The sequence below is a fragment of the Sclerotinia sclerotiorum genome, genomic scaffold (genome assembly GCF_000146945.2).
Source record: "Sclerotinia sclerotiorum 1980 UF-70 scaffold_6 genomic scaffold, whole genome shotgun sequence".
Classification (NCBI taxonomy): domain Eukaryota; kingdom Fungi; phylum Ascomycota; class Leotiomycetes; order Helotiales; family Sclerotiniaceae; genus Sclerotinia; species Sclerotinia sclerotiorum.
The window spans coordinates 901,285-923,563 of NW_001820830.1; the positions used below are offsets into that span (position 1 = coordinate 901,285).

Sequence of the window (22,279 nt, forward strand, 5' to 3'; positions counted from 1 at the left end):
TTCAATTATGTACTTAATCCTTACTTCTAAAACAGTGTATTCATTAGTCTAGACTAGAAACTCTGTAATAAAAAGTTTTTTCGATACTGGTCTTTTTGGGGAGTTTTTAAATTTGTGAAGTGATGAGTCACGGGGGTAGTAACTTTTGATCATTATGAGATTACTTTGAAAACTTGAATTTTTTATATTCTTGAAGTTTGTTATGTATTAGAATCTTGTATAAAATTATTAATTAAGATTAGGTATCATTGATTTGGTATTTTTAATAGATGTGAGAGGTAGAATTTGTAATACGAGAATAATAGGGTTTATAATAAAAGAAGAAAATCTATATAGAATAATGAATTGATGAAGTAAAATCTATAGTGAGAGGGTAGAATCTGTAGTAGGAGAATGGTGTGTATAATAGGAGGATAGAATCTACTCATTGTAGAGTGAATTCTAAGAAGTATAGAGTTAGGGAAGTATGCAAGTATGGTATATTTAGTTCGAGGGGTATGGGAGTAATTCATTTCATCTGGGTATTTAACAAGTCTCAGCAGACGAATTAAGAATTTCATTAGTTTATTGATTACTCTATATATATGCTTGGGAATGCCACCTGATATGTAGTTATCCTTTACTAGATACCTAGAAACATTCATTACTTCAAATACCTAGGTAGCTAACATCAGTAAACCTAATTTGCAGTCTAAGAGGGATTGATAAGTACATAATTATAATGAATATATTCTACAACTGCTTCTTCCTTCCCACAGCTAGGATATTACAATCCAATCAAATAGGGAAACTTTAATCAATAATAAAGTATAGAATAGAACAATCCTCACTAAATTCCATAGACATAGAGCTCTTCACCATCTTGTAAAGAATTTTCCGGATCGAAAAATACCCTTACACAGAAATATACAAAGAGAAGCGTAGCAATTTCTTGGAATCAGAATCAGTATCACCATGAAAATCGAACCCGTGATAATTACAGTGTTAATATAGAGTATATAATCACCTCATATTTTCTTTGAACCATTATGAAATGCCAATTATGAGGATATTGCGAACCTTCTGTCCCTCACCAGCTCCAAATCGTTAGAGCATACTCCACGAGATTCGCTGCAATTTCATCGCTCGGGTTTGCCTTTGTATGCGTATGATAAGCATGAGCGGCATACGATGTTCAAGGCAATACTTTCTATAGCGCAGAAATTACAAAGGCTAGTTAGTTAAAAGATACTATTTACCGAGCAACGATAGGATACTAGAGGTGAAAATACCCATCCGTAAGTGATATATATAACCTTACCATTATAAGATATCATCTTTATTATTGACTACGTATACAGGCTAATTAACAATATAATTATACAGTCTTACAGTTATCCATACTGGCAGAGTATCAAAATCAACATCTCAAAAAGGTAAGGAAGATCTTATTAACGTCTTGAAATTATAAAGAAAGCTACTGTGGTTCCTCCTCGGCAGAGCGGAAGGATGGGGAGAAGTTATTGGTTTAATACTCTTTTACATTCATGGTGGTCTTCGGGTTCTCATTATTGGTATGGCGTTTGATTTCTATGTTATAGGATCTTTCAAAAAGTACTTATTATATATCTATCGAGATTTGAAATTCTTAGGCTTGGTACCTTTCCGCTGTGCGGCTTGAGTATGGGCTGAAGAATAATCAGCTTCTTTTGTAATTGGTCAATCCTCACTGGTTGGATATACTCGGGAATGGAAGGTTTTGTGTTGGGTTTGAGAGGAGATAGGTTGGTTGGGAATAGTGGGAACGGAAGAGAAGGGGAAAAGGGGGTAGGACTAATATTGATATTTTTTGGTACTATTGGTGTGTATCAGTTGGGTGATACTTCATGTGGTGTTATTGTGGTATCATCTATACTTTATTCTTGATTATGATTATTATAATTATAATTATACAGAAGAAAAGTTCTGTTTATATTGAAAAGGAAGGGGGTTAGAGATTCTTTGGTGATGTAATATCTACTAGGTTGGGATTTCTATCAGTTTCTAATCTTCATATAATTTTCACATCTGTATATTGATATATCCTATGGGTGCAGGCGTGTGAAATCATGCTTAAAGACAGTGAAAAGGAATTCTGACATATATATTCTAGAACCTGTTGAAAACTGAAAAATAATCTCACAATCTATCCTCCAAGAACCATGATAATCCACAATCTAGCTTCTAAGTCCTCACAAACATTCACTCTAATCGCCCTTAAATAGCCTTTCTCCCTCCTCTTCATTCTCTCAAGCTACACCCCTCCAGATAAGTTCTCACAATTTAACTCCTCTCGCCATAAAAACCGCCCTCTTCATATCCTTTTTCTGTCCCTCTACCCCCGTTCCATGAAACACTATTCCCTTCCCCAAAACCATATATCCAAAATCCATACCTGCACCCGCATCTTCGAAGATCTTCTGAATTTCCTCTTGGGAGAATCCATGATGGGTTACTGTTTCTTGGGCCTTTTGGGTTTCGGGATTTAATTGTTCTTGAGATGGGTTTGGGTTTTCGTGGGAATGATCATGAGAATGAGGATTCCCAAAACCATCATGACTTTCGAAATCGACCACTGCTAAAATGCCCCCCTTCTTTAATCTCTCTCCTATTTTCCTCGCTGCTAACGCTGGATTTTCAAAATGATGAAATCCCAATCCCACAACTGCGATATCGAAATCATACAGATCTTCTCCTTCTAACTGTGGAGCAGGATCTAAAGATAACAAATTTCCCTGATAAGCAAACATTTCCGAAGCGTCAAGTCCTTGATTAGATGCTCGAAGGTTGTATTGCTCTACCATGGAAGAAGAGAGGTCGATACCAATAGAACGGGTGATGAAGGGTAGTAATGCACGCGTTATAAGACCGGTGCCGCATGCGTAGTCGAGGAGTTTGAGCGTTTGCGATTGAGGTGTGGAGTCGGTTTGCCAAGGAGCACCGATGAATGATAGGACACGTGGTTCTTGGATTATGGAGATTAGTTGCTCGATGGTCTTTTGGAAACGCGTGTCGTAAGTTGAGGCATGGGTGCTGGGTGGGGTTAGTTTGGATTTTGAGAGAGGATTGATGGGGTGGGGGATGGGATGGGAGAGGTGAAGGATGCTGGATGTTCGTGATCCACGAAGGGGGAAACCTTCTGAATTGCTTGAACACTAGTTCTTGACAAGAGCACAATCTCTGACACTCGTCAGAGCAAGAAGTATTCAATCCTCAAGATATAAAGCCAGCATGCGTAGACACCACACTCCAGTACCACACTACATCTCCATCCCAAAACCTCCAGGCAAGAAGAAAACGAGATCAAAGTACATACTCCCAATGTGTTCGATTCTTCTCCGTCACATCCCCATTATGCGTATGATCATGATCCGACATTTTCAATGATCCCTAGGTCCCAGTAATTGAGAAATACCAATCTCGAACAAATAACCACAAATCAAGTGAAAAAGATACAAAAATAATAAATAAAGACCAATGTAGGTTATCACAAAAAGTTCCAAATATCCAAAACCACAATAGAAAAAGAAAAAGATATAGATAAGAAAAAAAGAAAGAAAGTTCTTTATATTTATATCTACAACACCATGACCCAAGAAATGTAGTTAAAATAGTGGGGTGTACGAAGTACGTAGATTCCTTCCAATAGTGGGGAACACCACTACGTACCAATAAAAAAGAACAAAGAATCAAGATTCTCGCTTGTCGGATAGCTTTCGGGGACTTTTGCGTGCGTGCCAGGATGGAAGGGAATAGGGGGTTTGATATGTCTCCGAGTGAGCAAGTTTAGGGTAACGTGAGGTGATTTGATTATGAAAATTTCGGAGATTTATTTTCTTGGTAGTTTGAAGATGGGTGAGTGGGCTATTTACTGATGGGATTGATTGGAAATATTTTGAATTGTGAGTGTGGAGAGATTGGGGAGAATGCGCGGGGTCTTGATGCTGTTTGGTGTAACTAGGCTTGGCTGGGAAGGAATGTGACTTTTAGCTACTCAATACTCATTTCAAACGTAATGATTACTAATTTTCATCGATGCATAGCACAATATAGTATAATACCTGATGAAAAGACAACATGATTCAATAGGTTTGTAAATTCTAATCCTGTATCTCATTTCATAATCGTGACCTCTCGTCATTCATAGCTACTTTTTTTGCACCACGTACAATGCACACATTTTCGCTCACTATCTATGCAAACCCTCGTCTCCAAAACAGTCATCTGAAATTTACTGGTTGATACCTTCAGCAGTAGGTAAAGGAATGGCCTTGTAAAGCAAGATGAGCGCAGAATGAGATTCCCCACCACCAGCAAGAGTAGCGATCTTCTCAGGTTCAACCTCGGATACCTTGTCATCATTGAACCACCACCATTTTCCATCTTCCTCACCACGTACGCCTGTCTTGGGATCAAGTGGTCCTTGCTTCTTCACATATGAAGTGTAATGGCCACTATCCGCACTGGAACCTTGATGGGTAACAATGCCACGAAGTTCGTAAAGGCCAGACTTGTTAGCCCCATCATCCTTGGCAAGCTCAGGATTGATCAATGCATGTAACTCTTTCTTGGCTTCCAAGATTGCAGCAGCCTTTTCGGCATCGATCTCCGCATCGGTCTTATAAACAACCTCCTCCATTTCAGTATCGCCATCTTTGGATTTAATCTCCTTCTTCTCGTCTTTGTTTGATGAAGATGAAGGTGCTTCGTCAACAAGGCCAGCTTTTTTGTCAGCCTCTTCTTTATCATGGAGACGCTTTTGACGCTTGCGAGCACGTTCAATGTCTTCCTCCTCCTTTCGTACCTCACGAACCTTGTCTCTAACCGGGATCAACATTTGCTTGAGCTCATCTGTACAGAATTCAACGACGTCCAGTTCATCAGGGAATGTGACCTTGCGCATAATCTTTGCTTTCTTTTGAGCCTCGCGTTTCCAGAAGAATCGGACGAAATGAACAGTAAGATATTTAGGCAGGCGTGAAATTTTCGATTTCTTGGTGTAAATTGCATCACGACCAAGGACTTCGGATCTCTTTTCAATCTTCTCCTCCAATCCTGCAACAATCCCATCTCGGAGATGATTGGTTGCGCCACTGATGTGACAATCCAGCTTTAAGAAAACATCTTCTCCATTCACCGGTTGTTCACCTCCATCCTTCGCTGCTTGCTCATCACACTCTGTGACAGATTTGAATGCTCCAGCCATATATTTATCGACAAAAGAGACTTCCGCAGATGAAGATCCTCCAAGAATGCCACCCTTATTGTTAATCTTCAATTTTGATCGTAGTACCTGAAGGATTTGTGTCCAAGCCTCTTCGGCATCTTGTTGCGCGAAGCCATGTCCATTCTTCGCTTTCTCATTAAATTGTGGAAACGCTTGTCGTAGAGCGTTGAGGAACATAAGTGGTGGGAACCCTTCTTGTGTTTCTGACATCTGCTTATATAAATCTCGCATCGAAGCTGTCAAGTCCAAAGATCCAAGTCCAAATCCACCGAGCAGATTAGAGCCACTTTGCCCATCCGGTGTGTACTTCTGCAGCGAATCTTGCAATTCTGGAATTACTCTGAGAGTTTGCAAAGATGAGTTGAGATAACAGGTATTTCCCAGGTTCTGCAATCCAGCCGGCGTTGCGCCTACTTGTTGTGCAGCTTCTGCTTCGGTCATGTCCTCAACAAATTTAATTGCTTCCTTCGGTCTAGAGAATGTTCCTCCTTCTGCAGGTGTTCCCATCATCATAAACGTCTGGCCTGGCTTCGCGCCAATCTTCGAGAGGTCGGTGTCATCTTTAAGTTGGCCACCTTTGACCAAAATCTTTTGACGTTCTGGCTCAACACCAGTGAGGGAATAGAGCTGGTATTTCAACGTTTCGCCGTTAGATGTAGGATCGAGCTCAACATCATATTTCTTCCCCTGATGCTTGATAATAACTACAGTAATTGTTAGATTGCGAAAACGTTTGCGGACAGAGTATAGCTACCAGGTATGGTTGCCATGGTGGCGGCGGGGCGGTTGCTTGAAAGTTAATATCTGGGAGTAGTGTTTGTTGCTTGGTAGGGTTTGTTAAACCAGAGATTAGAATTAGAATTTCTCGTCCCTGCTCGGTTGTATATTGGCTTTGAAAATAAGATCTCTATGAAGTTGTTGTATTTTATAAACAAAATTGGGAAAGCGATAGATAAACACAATCGGATACTGTTCACTCCTTCTTAGCGCGCCTTACGTAGCGCGTGGGATGCCTGAACCGCTAGATACCGCCCCAGCCCCACCAAAGCATCGACAACACGATTGTAAGATACTCCATACCGGTCGGTAATGACATCCATCTTAAGGAGAAACTCGAGACAAGAAACTTCAACAAGATGGTATGTAACAATTCTGATTCTTATCATAGCTTTAGTACCTTCGAGAATTAGCTGATATATTCTTAATTGAATCGTTATAGTCTCAATCATTGCGACCTTACCTTCAATGCGTACGATCTTCCTTAACAGCGGCTCTATGCCTCTCGAACTTCGCATCGCAGACCTCTGAAAGGCACAATGTGCCAGAGATTGAAGCTAAAACTTCACCGGAAGTCCTCTTAAATCCCTTGACTGTCGCACGAAATGAAAACGAAAGAGTCCTCATTGAACCAAGTATCAACAGTGTCCGAATCAGTATCAAGATCAAACAAGCGGACGAAATTGAGCACATTCTTGTACACAAATTTACCAGATTCTTGACCCAAAGAGCGGAAGCGTTCTTTATTCTCAGGAGAAAGCCGGTTAAGGTGGGTGTTGAACCTGGATATGTGAGGAGAGGAGGCTGATACAAAACCAGGGCTACGATATTTCGTTTTTGATTACGAACTTCCATACAGAGGAGATGTTAAAGCATAAGCTGGTGGATTTCATCATACAGTTTATGGAGGAAGTCGATAAGGAAATCTCGGAGATGAAGCTATTTGTGGGCTCTATACTTTTTCTTTGATGGGGGTTCTATCGCTAACATGGGGAAATAGTTGAATGCTCGCGCAAGATTCGTTGCGGAATCGTTTTTAACACCTGTAAGTATCCCTTGGATATTTCTAACATCAGCTAATGTTGTGCCTCCAGTTCGATTAAGCTTGGGCTTCGGAGTATTATACAATGTTGTTAGTAGCATATTTGGGATCAGCGGTGTGGTATCCTGATCGGGCGTTTCGGAGAATAAAAGATCTATAAACAGGCTGTCAGAAAACCCACGTCTAAGATGTTTCTAGGATGGCATTCGATATCCTATGTTATGCCGGTGTGAACGAATGTATGCTAGCACAGCGGAGAACGCATAATCCTAGTTTGGGTGCTTTATCTCATGTGGCCCTTCTGTGTGTGAGACTGTGACTCCCCTTGTTCTATAATCCCCTCGGCCGATCGGACTGACTGTCCTCCATGTGAATCACTCCTAAGGGAACCTGTATTGTGCACTCAAAGAGGTTCGGTACATCGAGCTTTTGGGAATTTCGAGACCTACTCAAATCGCTAACATTCCACCGCGGTCACGATCTTGACATTTATATAAGCTTTTTTTGAGCACAACACTATGGTGCCTGCATTGAGATTTGAGCGCCATGGTCCTCCTGACATCGATGCAATCATTGGAGCCACTCACCTGAAGATGATCATGTGATCTGGGCGGGCTTGCGCTAGTGATGCATGTGCAAGGATAACTTAACCCCCTCAAACACAGACTTTTCTGGGAATCTCACAGCTATGAATCAAGCTATTAACGTCCAAAATCTAACTAGTGATGTTGAAGATATAGTAACCAAAATTTTCGATTATGTTTTCTGGATCTTCAACTAAATGATCGAACAATCATATTTAGACACTCATTGCTCAAACTTACCATTGGCAATCAATGAATCAAAACTAACCTAGTTCGTCCATATATGAGGCGTTAAACACTCATGGATCAAACCAAACCTCTTTCGACTACTGGTCGGAAAAAGCAGTCCTATCACATGATGGCAGTGAATGGTTACACATCGCCTCTCCTTCTTACTCCCCCTCCTATTGAGACTTCAAATTTCCTGTTTGCTACAGATTTGCATCACTATAAACCCAGAGACTGCATACCATCGTATGAGCTATTAGATATTGATAGAGAAGAGATCCGCCCCCTTGTCTTTCCATGCCCTGGCTCTGATAGCCAGGAAAATGAATTCATCCATGTTTCCCTACTCACCAATATCAAATATGAGGCATTGTTTTATGCATAGCGCGATATACCAGGGAACAAAATAATTACGATTGATCAAAGAGCTCACTACATACAAGGCAATTTATTTACCGTACTAGATTTTCTTCGACTACGGCGTCGCCGTCGTCATCTATGGGCGGATGCTGTTTTGCATCAATCAGGAGGATTTTAATGAGCGTAATGGCTAAGTTGCTCCTATGAGTCAGATTTTTCCTGGAGACCGGGGAAGTAATCCGTGGTTGGGCAAAGCTGAAGAGACTGCTGGGGCGTCTTGCTCGACAGTTTGGGAAGCTTAGAAACGTCCGCGAATGACCTTTCAAAGATTAATATTAGAGCAAACAGCCGTTGCATATGTCAAATTTTGGAGGGAATTCTCTTTTCTGCCATAGGCTATATTAGCAAAGGCTGTGCATTATACAGGAGGTAGTCCTCGCTTCAAAAATCAAACCTCACTGTTCATCTTTGAGTTTTGATTGGGAGCGCCTAGATAGGACGTCTCGACGAATAAACACTATATGAGAGGCGGCCATGAAACTCAAACTTATACGTCGGGGCTTCGTTAGCTTGCGGTGTTGATAATGGTCACTTTAGCTTGTTACAAACACTGGAAGCCATTGGGAATAGTGTGCCCAGTCGGCTGTCCCAGAGGAGACAGAAGATTGAAGACCGAGTCCCATTGCTAGATCTGTTTCTGGATCATAGCGAGGCAATATGCACTGATCAAAGAGATAGGTTCTCTGGATTGTATAGCCTTGCGAAGGATTGCTGCACTAAGGCCACCCCCGCGGAGTGCAGGAAATCACTCTTCGAAACAATATCTATGGCTCTTCTTTACCATTTCAGTCGCCATGTTGATAAAATTGAGGTCCTTGAGAAATATTAACATTTCCGGCAAACCCTTGCGAAAAAGATGCTTGGATCGATCCATATCTTGCAAAGCTTCCTCTACGATAACCCAAACGCTTTGGAAGGACACAACGTTATGAAAGTAGTTGGAAATTTGCAAGGTTCTCTAGTAGATCTAAGCCCTCCGTTAAAAGATCTATGCTTCACAGATTATCTCCAATATTTGGATTTTTTGAATTTGAATGCAGCCTCACGCATCGAGAGCGTATGTGAATTACTTGATCGTCGCCCAAGGCATGGAAAGACTCGGCTTTTTGCATGTCACGATCAAGAAATTACCGAGAATGGATCTGATGTACCCCTAAACTAATATATTTGCGCATGAAGCTTCCCGCCCTGCGACATTTGGCTGAGGGAAATATAGATTGTAGCGAACTGAACGAGAATTTCTAGTTATCTTTGGTGTGTACCTGAATGAAAGCTCCGCCAACAGCAATTTCAAAACTGCGAGAGCTATCATTGGAGCTACGCAAGATGATCTAGGGATTTATATCACCAGGCCGCTCCTGGTAAGAATTTATTCAGGTCGATCCGAAAGTCTGTTTCATGGCAACTCGTTTGGAACACGCAAACTTGTTGCATATCTGCCTATAGTCACGCATACTTGCCTTTGATACTCATAACTCCTGTACACTTAATCCTCGTGTGGTAGCTGTATCGGATTATTCCATCATGATTGAGTGTCCGAAGGTTGGTTTCGATCGGAATGTGGTGCAGTCAAGATAGATACAATGGCATTTGGCAATTGGTGCTGGAGAGAATATAGCTATGTCTATGGCCTGGGATAGAGTATCTGGGGGGTTCGGGAAATTACTGGTAAATCTCCGCTCCAGAGGGACAGTCTGCTCTTCAATGGTGATGTTCCAGATAGTGTGGATATGGATATTTCTCCGAATTATTCCCCGCTCTCGAGGGGTAAACACTGATCACAGGGGGAGTCTATGGTGAGCCTGGTGAGCCACTTTATTGCGAGCCATACTCCGTATACTAGCTACGATCGCACACCGCGTATCTTTCATAACTATCCGCGGGCATCCGGGTATGAGCAGGGTCAATGACACGTGGCTTGGCAATTCGGGCAACGACATCATTCTGTTCGACAACCAAGCTGTGTAGAATAATTGCAAGAAGGCTTAAGGAAATGTTTGGAAGTAGCAGTGTGGAAAGTACAAGGCACTCAAATTGCAGTTTATGGACGTCAATGACCTTGTGAATCTGCCAAAATGGGATATGGATGATTACTAAACATCCAGTTTACCACTCACATTCTCCTGATCTCTATCGTCTGAATTTGAGTTGTAAGATCTTATACTTTCTTTTTATGACTCGATCTTAACTGGTATATTCTATCTATACCACATATATCAAATATGGTTGGACGAGAAGGCAGGCATCGAAAGGATGATAGAGATTGCGAGGAAAAAGACTGTGTAGTCTTTCGGTAGGGGATAAATATTATAATAAGGGTATTTTCTTCTGGCCATGTACATGGAACATTTTTCGCAAAGAAAGCGCAAGGAAAGATCGGAAGCAGATTGGCAGACCTTGCGTTTCAATGCAGGATCATTACGTGATATCTTCTAGTTGAGAAGGCAGTTCATTGGATATTTGAGCTTCAGCGGGTAAATGTTCATCCTTGTGTAATTCATCAATGCCCATTATACTCAGAATGTACAACAGCAATACAGAGATCAACATTTATGTACGAACTTTCATACTATGCCCTTCTAATATTGTAGCAAGCTTTACGCATCAACTTTCTTGTGTTCAAGGAATTCAGTGTTTGCTGTCTAGAGGTCGATGTTGTGCAACATAAACCTCGGCATTCTGGCGCCAAGGAGAACCATTCAAATGTTTATCGAACATGACTGTTCACCAAAGATGCATTCTCGAGATGGACAGCGAATCCACTTGCTATTTCAATGAGGTTCCAAATTCCCAAGGAGTCTCTTTCCAGGTTACTTCAGGGGTCACTTCGGCAAATGTGAGACATGGTCATGTCGGCCCGCTCTTCATGATGAACCTCGGTCAAATCGAATTCCTTATCAAAGAAATAATCAATCCGTGATGTGAAGTTTGTTAAGTAGCTCTATAACTGTGTCTCATATTTTATATCCCGGACATGCTTCTATTAAATCTTCTTCCATTCGAGATTCCACCTCATTCATTAGAATAGACCTTTCACTTAGACACCTCTTAACCAAATCACACACTTCTACAAGAGAAAAATGGCGAATCGTCCGACGCTTGTCCCACCTCCTCCTATCAACCCTTCGAAATCTGCCATTGAGAATGTATTAGAACTTCGAGAACTCAGTCAGATTGGGCCGGTAAGCATTTGGTATCCCATATCCTCGCACAGTAGTCGATCAGTCGTCATGGACTAACAAACCCTCTCCCTCTCCAGGACATCTTCACAAACGCTCACCCCTTATGGCTCCCTCCTAATGCACGAGGTGTATACGGAGGAGCAATCATCGCACAATGTCTTGCAGCGGCACAATGCACCGTCCCGCGTAACTTTACCGTACACAGCATGCACTGTTATTTTGTCCTGGCTGGCAACTCTGCTTTGCCAGTCATGTACTACGTTGAACATGTCCGCGAAGGTCGTTCGTTCGCTACCCGCACAGTTCAAGCACGTCAAAAGGGGCAATGTATATTCACTACTACAATGTCTTTTGTGAGGGAGGATAGCGGAGGCAAACAGAAGGTCAATCATGCGGTTCCAATTCCAAAGAATATTAGACCACCCAAGGAGGATGACGAATTGTTCCAAATGGAGATGAATATTGATAGCCCATTTATCAGTCAGAGGCTTGAGGTCTTGAATGCCGAGTCTGGGAAGCCGCATGAACAGAAAATGAGGCAGTGGATCAAGGCGAGGGGAAGGATTAGTGATGAGGGTGGACATCAGGCGCATTTGAATGCCTTGGCTTATATGAGTGACAGCTATTTCATTGGCACTGTTGGTAGAATACACAAGCTCTGGAGATTTGGTGAGGAAGGAAAGAGAAAGGAGGGGGACAACTCGGAAGAGACGTGGAAGGATAAGTATGTGAAGAAACTGAAAGAAGCAGAAGGATTCGGAGATGATTTGAACAACGATAAGAGGAGTCCGGAGATTGGAATGGTAGTTAGTTTAGACCACACAATATATTTCCATGAGCCTAGGAGGTTTAGGGCGGATGAGTGGATGTTTGCCGAGATGTCCAGTCCATGGTCTGGGGAAGGGAGGGGGGTGGTCACACAACATCTGTTTGCTCAGGATGGGACGCTGATTGCTACTTGTTTTCAAGAGGTATATTGTATTCTTTGGACTAACTGTTTGTCTCGTTGCTAACGAATTGTGTAGGGCGTTGTGAGACTCAAGCAGGATGACTCGGAGAAAGCTAAGTTATAAGAGGCTTTCAGGTACGATAGAGAGATACTGGTGAATCCTGCCAGTAAGTAACATGGCTGGAATAAGGCGAGGGCAAAGGACGGGGTAGAAGGATATGGCAAGTTGTATTTTAATAGACTTATAGGTTTCATTGGCGATACCATCTTTGTAGGGTTTGGCTTTTGAGGCAAACCCAGGACAAACCTACAGACACTTCAAGGAGGCGTTAGATATTCTAGATTTTGTATTTGATACTAGAATAAGATTTCTTACTTATTAATATAGAAGCTTTTAAATAATTCAACATATCAAAAAAGCTTGCTGGAACTTCCAATGCACAACTAATACACAGAGCTCTCCGCGATAACAATGCATTGATTGACATGTGACTGTGGATCATCTAGCTGACCGATTCTTTGACAACAAAGTGTCGCGCATCCTTGGTAAGTTTAGCAAAACAACACGACAGATGCTTTTATATCCTCACCAATCCAAGTCTTTTTGACTTTCAGAGCAAACCTTTTCTTCAATAGTCTTTCATTCTCTACCACTCGTAGCCACATCATAGCCTCGCTAGCCCAGCTATTCGTTTCAGCCTTGTTTACATCATCTCGGAGGTTTCGCACTCCGTTTTCCGGAATCTTGTTTAACCTAATTTGATGCCTGGCAATTTCAAACTCGCAACTCACAACATCTGGAAGTTTCCGGTCAGCAAGGCCCAAACTATTTCAATATTAATCTTTTTCAGCTGACGACGTGTTTGTGATAACAGTTGGCCGTACCCCATCTTTGGGACCTGGTTTCTGGACACACTTCATTTGGACGAAAGACTCAATTAACCACTTATCAAATCACTACGATTGTGCGAACTTGAACAGATCTCCGAGATTCTAATTTGACTTCTTCGCGCCGTGAATTCAATGCATGCCATACGGCAGAAATGCCGTCCCAAGCATCAGGTTCTCATACTGAAATGCTACCCCAAAACGGCAAAAGGGGCAGTTGATGTGAAGCCGAATTCGAGTGAACTGAGCTATCTTTTGTTCTATGCAACGACGCGAAGGAGTAAGGTGCAGAAGGTTGGGGAGTTCCTGGAGAAGAAGACTGCAAGTGATGTTTGGAGAGCTAAAATAGGGTTCGTTGACGAGTTAAACGTAATGCTGTTAAACATGCTGATTGGAGACAGAGATGTCCAAGTTACCCTCCAAATACTCTCAGCTTTGATCGAAAAAGCCCCCCGAGACTTACCTCTTTATGCGCCTTACGTTCTGAAGATTTTCAATATCATACTTCGTGCGCGAGATGTTACCATGGTGGAGTCCTCAATACCTACTTTCCAGGTCTTTTGCGAAAATCATGATATGGCAAGTCTGTCCGCGGACCAAGAATACCTACATCAATACGAGGAGATTGTGCAAATATACGCGTCATTCGCTTCTACGAGGGTACAAACAAGTAGTAACGCCCAAAGTGCACCAATCGCCAAAAAATGGAGGAGCCTTGGGTTACAAGCAGTCAAGAGCGTGGCATCTTCTGAAGCTTTAGCTACAGTGGCAGGAAGACAGTTGGACGTGATTGTACCGATACTGCTGGAGAATATTTGGACAGATAATGCGGACTTCATTGACGTACTACAACAACGAGCTGAAATGGAAGAGCATATGGGGACGGAAAAGCCGTTGTCGAAGAGAAGGGCAAGCAACGCAACGGCAGGAACGGCTGACACTGCAGGGGAGAATGCTACCGCTTTATCCGGAACCACTGCGGATGCGGATAAATTGGCAGAGGAGAACATTGGTGTTTTAGCTACTCAATGTTTGAAACAGATATTTGTCGTCAATAACCGAGCTCAAATTCATGGAGCCGCAACTGCAGTGTTGAAGTTTATTGCGGATCGAGTTTCTCAACGAGAATCTGTTATTGAGCCTGGTCCAAACGAGAATTGCAAGGGATGGGCACCTCGTATCTTCGAAATGATTGCCAGGTGGACCCCTGTCCAAGATCGATATGTCATTTTGGTGACGGCCATGGATAGTTTGGTACGAGCTGACCAAGTTGAGGCTACTCTCATGCAGCAGCTTGTCCTAGCAACAATGGTAGATTCCTTACTAAAGTCCGATATCAATTTGATAGGATTAAGCGTAATGGATGTCTTGCTAGGATTGATACAGCACATATTGATAATTCTTCAACTTGGAAACGTTGGTGGACCTCATCTTCAGCCAGATAATGGAGCGGATGAAAAGAACAATGTTGGCAATTTGAATGCCCCAGTTGCGTCTGAAAGTGCCTCAGTTCCAACAGACACTAGAAAAGATCTTTTGGCTAGGCTGCAACATTGCCTAGGAGATTTGGCCACTCACGTTTACTATGCTGATCAAATATCGGACATGGTTTCGGCGATCCTGTCACGCTTGAAGCCTTCGCCATTATCACCTGTTCCAAGCACTGCTGCAGCTATCGAGGACCCAAAGTCTGCAACAGAGGCTCTCCTATCTGGCACTAATATGACCGAGGACCCAAATACGGACGGATTTTTCTCGTTTGATACCGCCAAGATCACTGCGCTTCAATCCATAAAGTCAATCTTGCTTGTGGCAAGCCACAAAACGATGACTGCGGGGAATCTGGGAAGAAACAAAGTTCCAGTCAAGACTTGGGAAGGCACACAATGGTTATTGCGTGACGTGGACGGGCGCGTAAGAAAAGCATACGCTGATGCTCTATTGACATGGCTTGATAGAGAAGTTACCAGGGCTGATCAACAAGTTTTCGATGAGAAGCCAAAGGGGATGACGAAGGGTGCACGTGACGAATCATCTACGGATCTCACGAAGAGGGCAGTGTCAAATGCGTCAAAACCAGAGAAACCTTATAGACCATCACGGACAACATTTCTACAGCTTCTACATCTTGCCATTTACGAAAATATTTTGCAATATGTAGATAACGAGAACGACATGGTTCTACTACATCTTCTTCTTACAAATCTTGTCAAGAGTTTGGGAGTAAACGCAGTCAGAAGTGGGTTGCCAATGATGTTCCGATTACAAGAGGACATACAGTCATTTGAGCTGCCAGTTCATAAAGTCCGTGTTGGAAGTTTATGTCACGGGTATTTCTGGACTTTGTGCGAAAAATTCGAAATCGAGATGTCACCTGTCGGTAAAACGATTCAAGACGAGATTCGTCAACGCCAAATAGCGATGTTCTGGCCTGATCGCATTCGATTCCCTCCCATTCAACTTCATGATATTGGTACTCCAGGTAGTACCACACCCCAACAAAGACAAGCTTCCAACTATGCTGGAGCAGATGCCTTATCAACATTCGATGATCGCTTCCAAATGGTCAAACTCATCTCGTTGTCGTATGCAGCATCTTTAAACTCACCTCCAAGTAGCCCTCCAACTTCTCCCGGTCGAAGTTATACCCATCCAATACTAAGTGTAGATATCCCTTCCTCGACGCGAGATACCATCATACCGGAAAGAATTAAGGAAGAGATGATGGCAGAATGGAACAAGGAGTCAGTGATTGCCGTTGCGCAGGAAATTAGCAAGACTGTCTCAATCAGTGGATCACGCGCAGGCACGATGACCACGGGCCATCGCAATTACCTTACCATTAATGGGATGAGTAACGGTAGCAACAGCGGAACGGCATCGCCTATCGGCGGTCAGAACTACAAAAGTGGACCAAATTCTTCTTACGGAACAACCGGTGGCATCGGTGCAATGCAGAAAGTACGAAAAGGTAGCGGGCATTCAAATGCTCCTGCTAGTGAATCAAGCCGTGGATCGGTAATGAGGGTTGATCAATTGAAACGAGTTCTCTCTGGTCAGACAACAACTGCACCAGGTACTAGGGCAGGCGCACCGCAGAGTGATGCGAGTAGTGAGAGCATGGTTAGTTATGACTTCTCAGCTTCAGATATATCTATCAACACATACAATCAGCAGAACGCCTCCGGTGTAGAACGATCAGGTTCTATGGGCCGATCGAGATCGAAGTCACGAGACAGAGCTCCAAGTTATATGGAGCGACCTTTTTCTGCCAACCCCACAGATATAGCACAGGATGGTTCCACGGTACCCCCTGTTCCGCCACTTCCATCTTCGCTTGTGGGTGAAAATGTCTCCATTCACGATCAAGCGCAAAATCATTCTCCAGAAGCAGATCAAACCGGTCGAGGTACGAAAAGAAGTACAAAGAGTAGAGCAGGTGGATATCAAAGTATGCCATGGGACGAGGAGAATGGAAATGTGGTTGATCTTCAGGGCTTGCTTAGTGGTATTGAAATTGGTGAGGACCAAAAGGGGGATGCCGGTATGCCTCCTTATTGAGGCATCAAGGGTTTCTAGAGACACAAAGCGTTTATTATACTAGAACAAGATGATACAGTTGCATATAATTCGTGGTACAGATCTGTATTACTATACCTTATTTTGCGAGCCTGGAGTTTTAGTTGACAAAGACTTGTGGGATATCAACTGCTTTGTTGAGGCATAGGGTTTGGCCTTGGAGATGATATTGCGGATACTCGTTGCAGGTACATAATATTTGAGAAAAAAAAAATAAAGATAGAGTCCTATACACTAGCTAGATGTTCCATACGGGGTCTCGGATAATCAGAACCATAGTCTGATTGATATATAATGAGAGGGTTTTAATTCTGGAAATTGTTTAGAATATTTATTGAATGGGTTTTACATCACTGAATTGGACTTGATTATTCAGAGCTTTTAGTTTCACTTCTACTTTACGTATCCAGTGTGGACTATTACGCATGCTGGCTTCATGATTATCCTACTCGTAACCCGGTGGGTGAAATCTCTTCCATCCTTTTTCAGTTTTTCTCTGATAAGTTAAATTCTTACATTATGTGCAGGAACCTACATGGCTATACTTTCGCTGGACATAATTTTTCGATATATGTATAAGATGTGACAGACCTTGGGAATTAATGTATTTTGTAAGTTTTAGGTAGAGTTTGATTTTCATATAAATTCTATTTGTGTAGCGTGTTTTATATGTATTTGTTTGATTAATTGTCTTTGTGCTTTTAGGTTGATATGTACTGGGATTCTATATATTCACTCTATGGTATTGCCTCTTCGGGATAATAGTTTATCGAATTTTAATATCTTCGTATATTTCTAGTGATACATGATATTTGATATGGAAAGCCAATAATACCAGTGATATAGAATTTAATACTCCACTCTATAACCCATCGCGAGAAAGGACTTTATGGCTATTGAGGCAAATTTGAGTTTGGAGGAAGGGAATATTTGGCTTGATATCAGTTTTATTTAATAATAAATATCAAATAACATTTGGATAATGCTTTTAAGGTCTAGTACCAGCCAAACCGCGGATCTCGGAATTGAACATGTATTGTTCTCCGAAGAAAATAGGATATCATTTATCCCGAAATTCTGATAGGTGACTGTTAGCTATTCTGGTTTATATTTAAAATGGTTTAACTAATGTGCATTCTTTCAACATCCTGCAGATTGTTGAACACACTGGGATTGACCGATTACCGAATAGGAGTCTTTTCTATCACCATCGCCGCTACGTTTCTTTTCCGATTCCCGAATATTCCATATATTATTCCTGGTCTGCTTCATTCTCATCAATGCAATTCCGTCTCACTATCTGGTCCTGGCACTAGCTTGCACATGATCCAGTGGGTCTCTTGGCATAGTTCCTGCCACAGGTTCGCATTAGCTTAGCATAGTGTAAGTCCTTTGCATGAACGAAACGATGGCCAGAAGATTGGATCAAATCCTTCTAGTCCTGTTAGAAGTAATTAAAGGACTGTTCTTGAAGGAAATAGGGTATAGGTAGATGCCAATCAATACCATTCGGATGCGGTGGCCAAAGTCCTTATTTTGAAATTTCGGCCTTGGCAAATGATATTGGCTTTGTGTGAAGAAAGGACTTTTATCAAACCTGCACTTTGTGCGTGAAATTCTGTGAGAGATATGAGGCAACACTTGCTATGGAAACATTTTTGGATGAGATTGAAATTAGAGGTGGTGAAGCGCATTATTGCCGGCCTCCTGAAATAAGCGAGCCAACTAGATAGCGCTCATGACATCGCACAGGAATCACCATGGCATAATGGCAAGGCGAAATTCCTGGAATGTTGTTCCGCTTGTAGACCTTAACTGACGAAAAAGTGTACAGCATGTTATTAAAGGAAGAATTGGCTTGGAAGTAAAGTAACGAGAGAGGTATAAAGACTAAGTCAGTGCCAGCAATATATTCTTACTCCCATTCAACAAACAATCCATTCCCTTGCAACCAACTCGAAAGATTGAGGATAAAGAGCTCACTTTTGAATTAATAACAATCAATTTCCGCGATATCAAATCCAAAATGTCGAGGAATAATTCTGCATACCAGTAAGCAAAAGGTCCTCATACATAAATGCTCATAACTTACCAAACATCCTAGGCCCAACCACTATAGCACTGGTCAACAACCTCAATACAATCAATACCAGCAATCACAAGGCTACCACCAACAATCTCATCATCAAAACTCCACCTATCAACCGCAAGGACAAACATACCAGCAAAACCCATACACGCAATCTCATTCCACACAGCCCGGAAGCCAATATGTCACCTACCAAAATTCCCCCTACAGCAATAGTCAACATCAGCAAGCCACCTATCAAAACACAGCAACTACATGGGCTCCGCAATACCAGCAGCAACAACCTCTTACACAGCAATCACTTCGAAGTTTGCCCGCACCTGGGAGAAATAATGTGAATGTGTATTTGAGAGATGACCAGAATTTTGAGAGAGTACCTCAAAATTTAGAGACGAGACGTGATGTTGGGCTTGCGGAATGGGAGAGAAGATGGGATGCAGCTGGAAGGAGATAGTTTGGTATGAGTTACGGGTTTTGTCTGGGGTTTTTTTTTGGTGTGTTGGTTGCATTGCGAAGATCGTTTGGGATGACATGATTGGAATAATGATTTATGATTTGATTTATGGGAGATTAATTTTGGTATTCCAGGTCGCTGAATTGAAGAAAGGAGAGTACAATTTTTTTTGACATATTTTTCCTCTTAATATGCTGCCAGGGGAAATGGTGGACAATATAGCTTAATTGATGCATGTTCAAGAATAACTGCCCCCAAAGTCCTGAATCCATCGTGGTATACAAGCCCCCAATTCTCGCTGTTAGGGCATAAATATGTCGTTTTAATGTAGGGATAATTTCAACATGTGGTTTGATGGCTGCAATTACAGTCAGCCGAGGAGAAGATGAGTAGACTCTTAGATAATTTTTTACTTCATACAATGCTTAGGCCATCCGGGAGGATTTCCCGTACAGTGGATGTGCGCAGCGCAGTTAGGCTAGGAGCATCTTCAAGCTAAACATAGATCATGCAGGACAAACGAGTACGGACAGGAATATACAGGATTTGAATACACAGGACTTTTCTCGTACAAGGTTGAACTTTTTTTAAAGCAACACTAGATGTGGGTATCTGGTCCTATAATTTTTTGGGAATAGGTGATGCGAACTTCGTGATTTGAACGAGGTCAAATCACTGCACAACCGGATCTTAGCGTCGTCCACTTTCGAGCCTTGCGATGTTGCGCATAGCCATTTGACACACAATCCTGACTTTTCTAATTCCACCTCTCATATTTAAACTATTCCTTCCATATTACACCGTGATGTTTAAAATCAAAGTGTTCAAATTGTCTTTCGATGTGGATGTGGATAGAACTGTGTCCGGAATTTCCATCCTCTTATTGCAACGAGCAAAGAAGCTTCGACCCGCTCATTGTCACCAGTTCCTAGTTATATTCCTGATAAAAGAAGTCCGGATGAGATAGTAATCTAAGCTCAAAGATGGATTTAGTCCTAGCCACAGATATCACTTGGTTCTACTCGCTAGACTAGGAGGGACGATGCAATATATTTTAGGTTTTGCAATGATGCACACATAGCATATGAATGACCTTTGCCTTATATTTGACTCCAAACATGAGGCTAAAATTATTCATGGAGGTTGAGAATGAAAAGAGTTTATTAGTAAGAGCTTTCAATCACTTGAGATGCATTATTCGAGCGAGGCGTAACTTCAAATACTGGACAATGTCACAATGATCAAGACATTCCTGAATCATTCGGAAAAGTAATTCATTTGATAAACTATTCATCGATTGAAACCGGGCCTATTAGATGATAAAGAGGAAGGGAACAATCAATGCTATTGAATGATAAAGTAGAAGAGAAAGACGTTCTTACTGCTCAACAGCCCTTAAATAAGAATGAAAGGAATATTCAGCCCATGACTGATTCGGCCAATATAAGAATAAATTCTCATTAGATACATGGACCTGTCTCCGAATGGTGAGTCGTTGGCTAGCACAATAGGAGAACCAGCTCTCCTGCAACTTTAATACCGTAGAATCTTTCATGATAAGTCGAAAGAAACATCGAACAATTCCCATCAAGGAAAGTGGGCAGTTAAAATGACCCAGTAATAAACACCCTTAATTTCCAAGCTTCAAAATAGTCCAAAGAGCCCAGGGACTGATTGTGATCGACTGCGTTCAGGGATATCTGCCAAGGCGACGGTTTTTGGAGCTTTTGTAGTTCTCCTACCAGCCTTCGGCTTGTTGATAATTCCCGGCACTGAACTTCTTCTATTCCGTGTTTTCCTAGAGACTGGGAAGCCATGTTTGTTTCCTTGGTGCACATTAAGATTTGATATTCTTGTGAATGTTTCTTTGCAGTCCTTTATATCGCACATAAATCGATCCTCGGATTTCATATTATGCGTTTCTTTTTTATGTCGTACTAAGTTGCCCTTTCTCCATTGATGTTGTCCCCTAGGCTCATAAGTACAACCTTCTTGGTCACATTTCAATGATTTGCTTTCGGATTTTGGGGACGGAGTATCGTAGATAGGTGTTTTTGCGGCTTCTTCTATTTCCAATTGAGTATCAGGTAAAGACCTAAAATCAAAATTCCAATTGAACCCGCTATAAAACGAGTCAGCATTTGGGTTCTCAAAAAAAGCGATGAAATGCTCACCGTATGTCTTCCGCGGACCAAGGAGGCGCAAATGCAGAGGAAATTTCAAAACCGTATTCAATCTCAGTGTCCTGAACCGAAGTCAAAGTAATATCGCCGCCTTTCGCAAGTGTGTCGGCTTTGGGTATAACAGTGTCCAAGTGTTTGTTTCCTTCCAATAATGCTGATCGCAAAATTTCGGATTCATCTCCTCTATAAAAACTGTTGCACAGAGGATCAATATTTAAATCTCTCATATATTGAGCCATACGTGCGTCCGCGTAGCTGCCATCAAGACGAGCTTGATTGGGCTCAAAGCCATTCCCTCCATGCTCAAGAAAACATTGTGTGCCATGGGTTTGATACGAGCAAAAAGTTGCATTATAAGCAGTCGAAGCACCTAAAAGATCCTTCTGCGTTGGATCATCTATTGGCGTTGGCTGTGGATAGTAACTTTCGCCTAAGGACTTGGCATAGTGAGATTCCGAAACGCCCATTAAGTTCCTAGCTCTGGAGAGGAATTTGTCGAATTCTGACTCTTCATCATCTACATAAAAGCTTCCCGGGCCGGTCGTAGAAGTATGACAGGGGTCAGGATCTGCAGAATCGTAACCTGAGTCGGTTGGAAAGGAATCACCACTGTTATGTGTGGTGGAAGTATTTGGCGATGAAAGCTGAGGGGTACTTGT

General features: G+C 42.1%; 11 protein-coding genes across 11 annotated transcripts; 5 read left to right on the forward strand and 6 right to left on the reverse strand.

Moving 5' to 3' along the window:
- Positions 1-2,294: 2,294 nt before the first annotated feature.
- Positions 2,295-3,396, reverse strand: SS1G_05176 (hypothetical protein; the record flags this gene model as incomplete). The annotated part of the gene is made up of 2 exons (XM_001593698.1): positions 2,295-3,051; positions 3,335-3,396. The coding sequence occupies 2 exons, from the start codon at positions 3,394-3,396 to the stop codon at positions 2,295-2,297; spliced, it is 819 nt and encodes a 272-aa protein (XP_001593748.1).
- An 853-nt stretch (positions 3,397-4,249) lies between these two features.
- SS1G_05177 (hypothetical protein) lies at positions 4,250-6,015 on the reverse strand (the record flags this gene model as incomplete). The annotated part of the gene is made up of 2 exons (XM_001593699.1): positions 4,250-5,949; positions 6,000-6,015. 2 exons carry the CDS (start codon positions 6,013-6,015, stop codon positions 4,250-4,252), a joined length of 1,716 nt encoding a protein of 571 aa, XP_001593749.1.
- A 366-nt stretch (positions 6,016-6,381) lies between these two features.
- SS1G_05178 (conserved hypothetical protein) lies at positions 6,382-7,125 on the forward strand (the record flags this gene model as incomplete). The annotated part of the gene is made up of 5 exons (XM_001593700.1): positions 6,382-6,384; positions 6,465-6,791; positions 6,842-6,967; positions 7,023-7,067; positions 7,117-7,125. The coding sequence occupies 5 exons, from the start codon at positions 6,382-6,384 to the stop codon at positions 7,123-7,125; spliced, it is 510 nt and encodes a 169-aa protein (XP_001593750.1).
- A 2,027-nt stretch (positions 7,126-9,152) lies between these two features.
- On the forward strand, positions 9,153-9,874 carry SS1G_05179 (predicted protein; the record flags this gene model as incomplete). Its single annotated transcript, XM_001593701.1, has 3 exons — positions 9,153-9,353; positions 9,520-9,657; positions 9,743-9,874. 3 exons carry the CDS (start codon positions 9,153-9,155, stop codon positions 9,872-9,874), a joined length of 471 nt encoding a protein of 156 aa, XP_001593751.1.
- A 261-nt stretch (positions 9,875-10,135) lies between these two features.
- Positions 10,136-10,807, reverse strand: SS1G_05180 (predicted protein; the record flags this gene model as incomplete). Its single annotated transcript, XM_001593702.1, has 2 exons — positions 10,136-10,256; positions 10,719-10,807. The coding sequence occupies 2 exons, from the start codon at positions 10,805-10,807 to the stop codon at positions 10,136-10,138; spliced, it is 210 nt and encodes a 69-aa protein (XP_001593752.1).
- A 569-nt stretch (positions 10,808-11,376) lies between these two features.
- On the forward strand, positions 11,377-12,551 carry SS1G_05181 (hypothetical protein; the record flags this gene model as incomplete). Its single annotated transcript, XM_001593703.1, has 3 exons — positions 11,377-11,478; positions 11,556-12,284; positions 12,504-12,551. 3 exons carry the CDS (start codon positions 11,377-11,379, stop codon positions 12,549-12,551), a joined length of 879 nt encoding a protein of 292 aa, XP_001593753.1.
- Positions 12,552-12,979: 428 nt separating this feature from the next.
- Positions 12,980-13,317, reverse strand: SS1G_05182 (predicted protein; the record flags this gene model as incomplete). Its single annotated transcript, XM_001593704.1, has 2 exons — positions 12,980-13,253; positions 13,313-13,317. 2 exons carry the CDS (start codon positions 13,315-13,317, stop codon positions 12,980-12,982), a joined length of 279 nt encoding a protein of 92 aa, XP_001593754.1.
- Positions 13,318-13,699: 382 nt separating this feature from the next.
- On the forward strand, positions 13,700-16,876 carry SS1G_05183 (hypothetical protein; the record flags this gene model as incomplete). Its single annotated transcript, XM_001593705.1, has 1 exon — positions 13,700-16,876. The coding sequence occupies one exon, from the start codon at positions 13,700-13,702 to the stop codon at positions 16,874-16,876; it is 3,177 nt and encodes a 1,058-aa protein (XP_001593755.1).
- Positions 16,877-17,287: 411 nt separating this feature from the next.
- Positions 17,288-17,452, reverse strand: SS1G_05184 (predicted protein; the record flags this gene model as incomplete). Its single annotated transcript, XM_001593706.1, has 2 exons — positions 17,288-17,390; positions 17,430-17,452. 2 exons carry the CDS (start codon positions 17,450-17,452, stop codon positions 17,288-17,290), a joined length of 126 nt encoding a protein of 41 aa, XP_001593756.1.
- A 1,468-nt stretch (positions 17,453-18,920) lies between these two features.
- Positions 18,921-19,437, forward strand: SS1G_05185 (predicted protein; the record flags this gene model as incomplete). The annotated part of the gene is made up of 2 exons (XM_001593707.1): positions 18,921-18,946; positions 18,999-19,437. 2 exons carry the CDS (start codon positions 18,921-18,923, stop codon positions 19,435-19,437), a joined length of 465 nt encoding a protein of 154 aa, XP_001593757.1.
- A 1,644-nt stretch (positions 19,438-21,081) lies between these two features.
- On the reverse strand, positions 21,082-22,087 carry SS1G_05186 (predicted protein; the record flags this gene model as incomplete). Its single annotated transcript, XM_001593708.1, has 2 exons — positions 21,082-21,406; positions 21,612-22,087. 2 exons carry the CDS (start codon positions 22,085-22,087, stop codon positions 21,082-21,084), a joined length of 801 nt encoding a protein of 266 aa, XP_001593758.1.
- Positions 22,088-22,279: the final 192 nt, after the last annotated feature.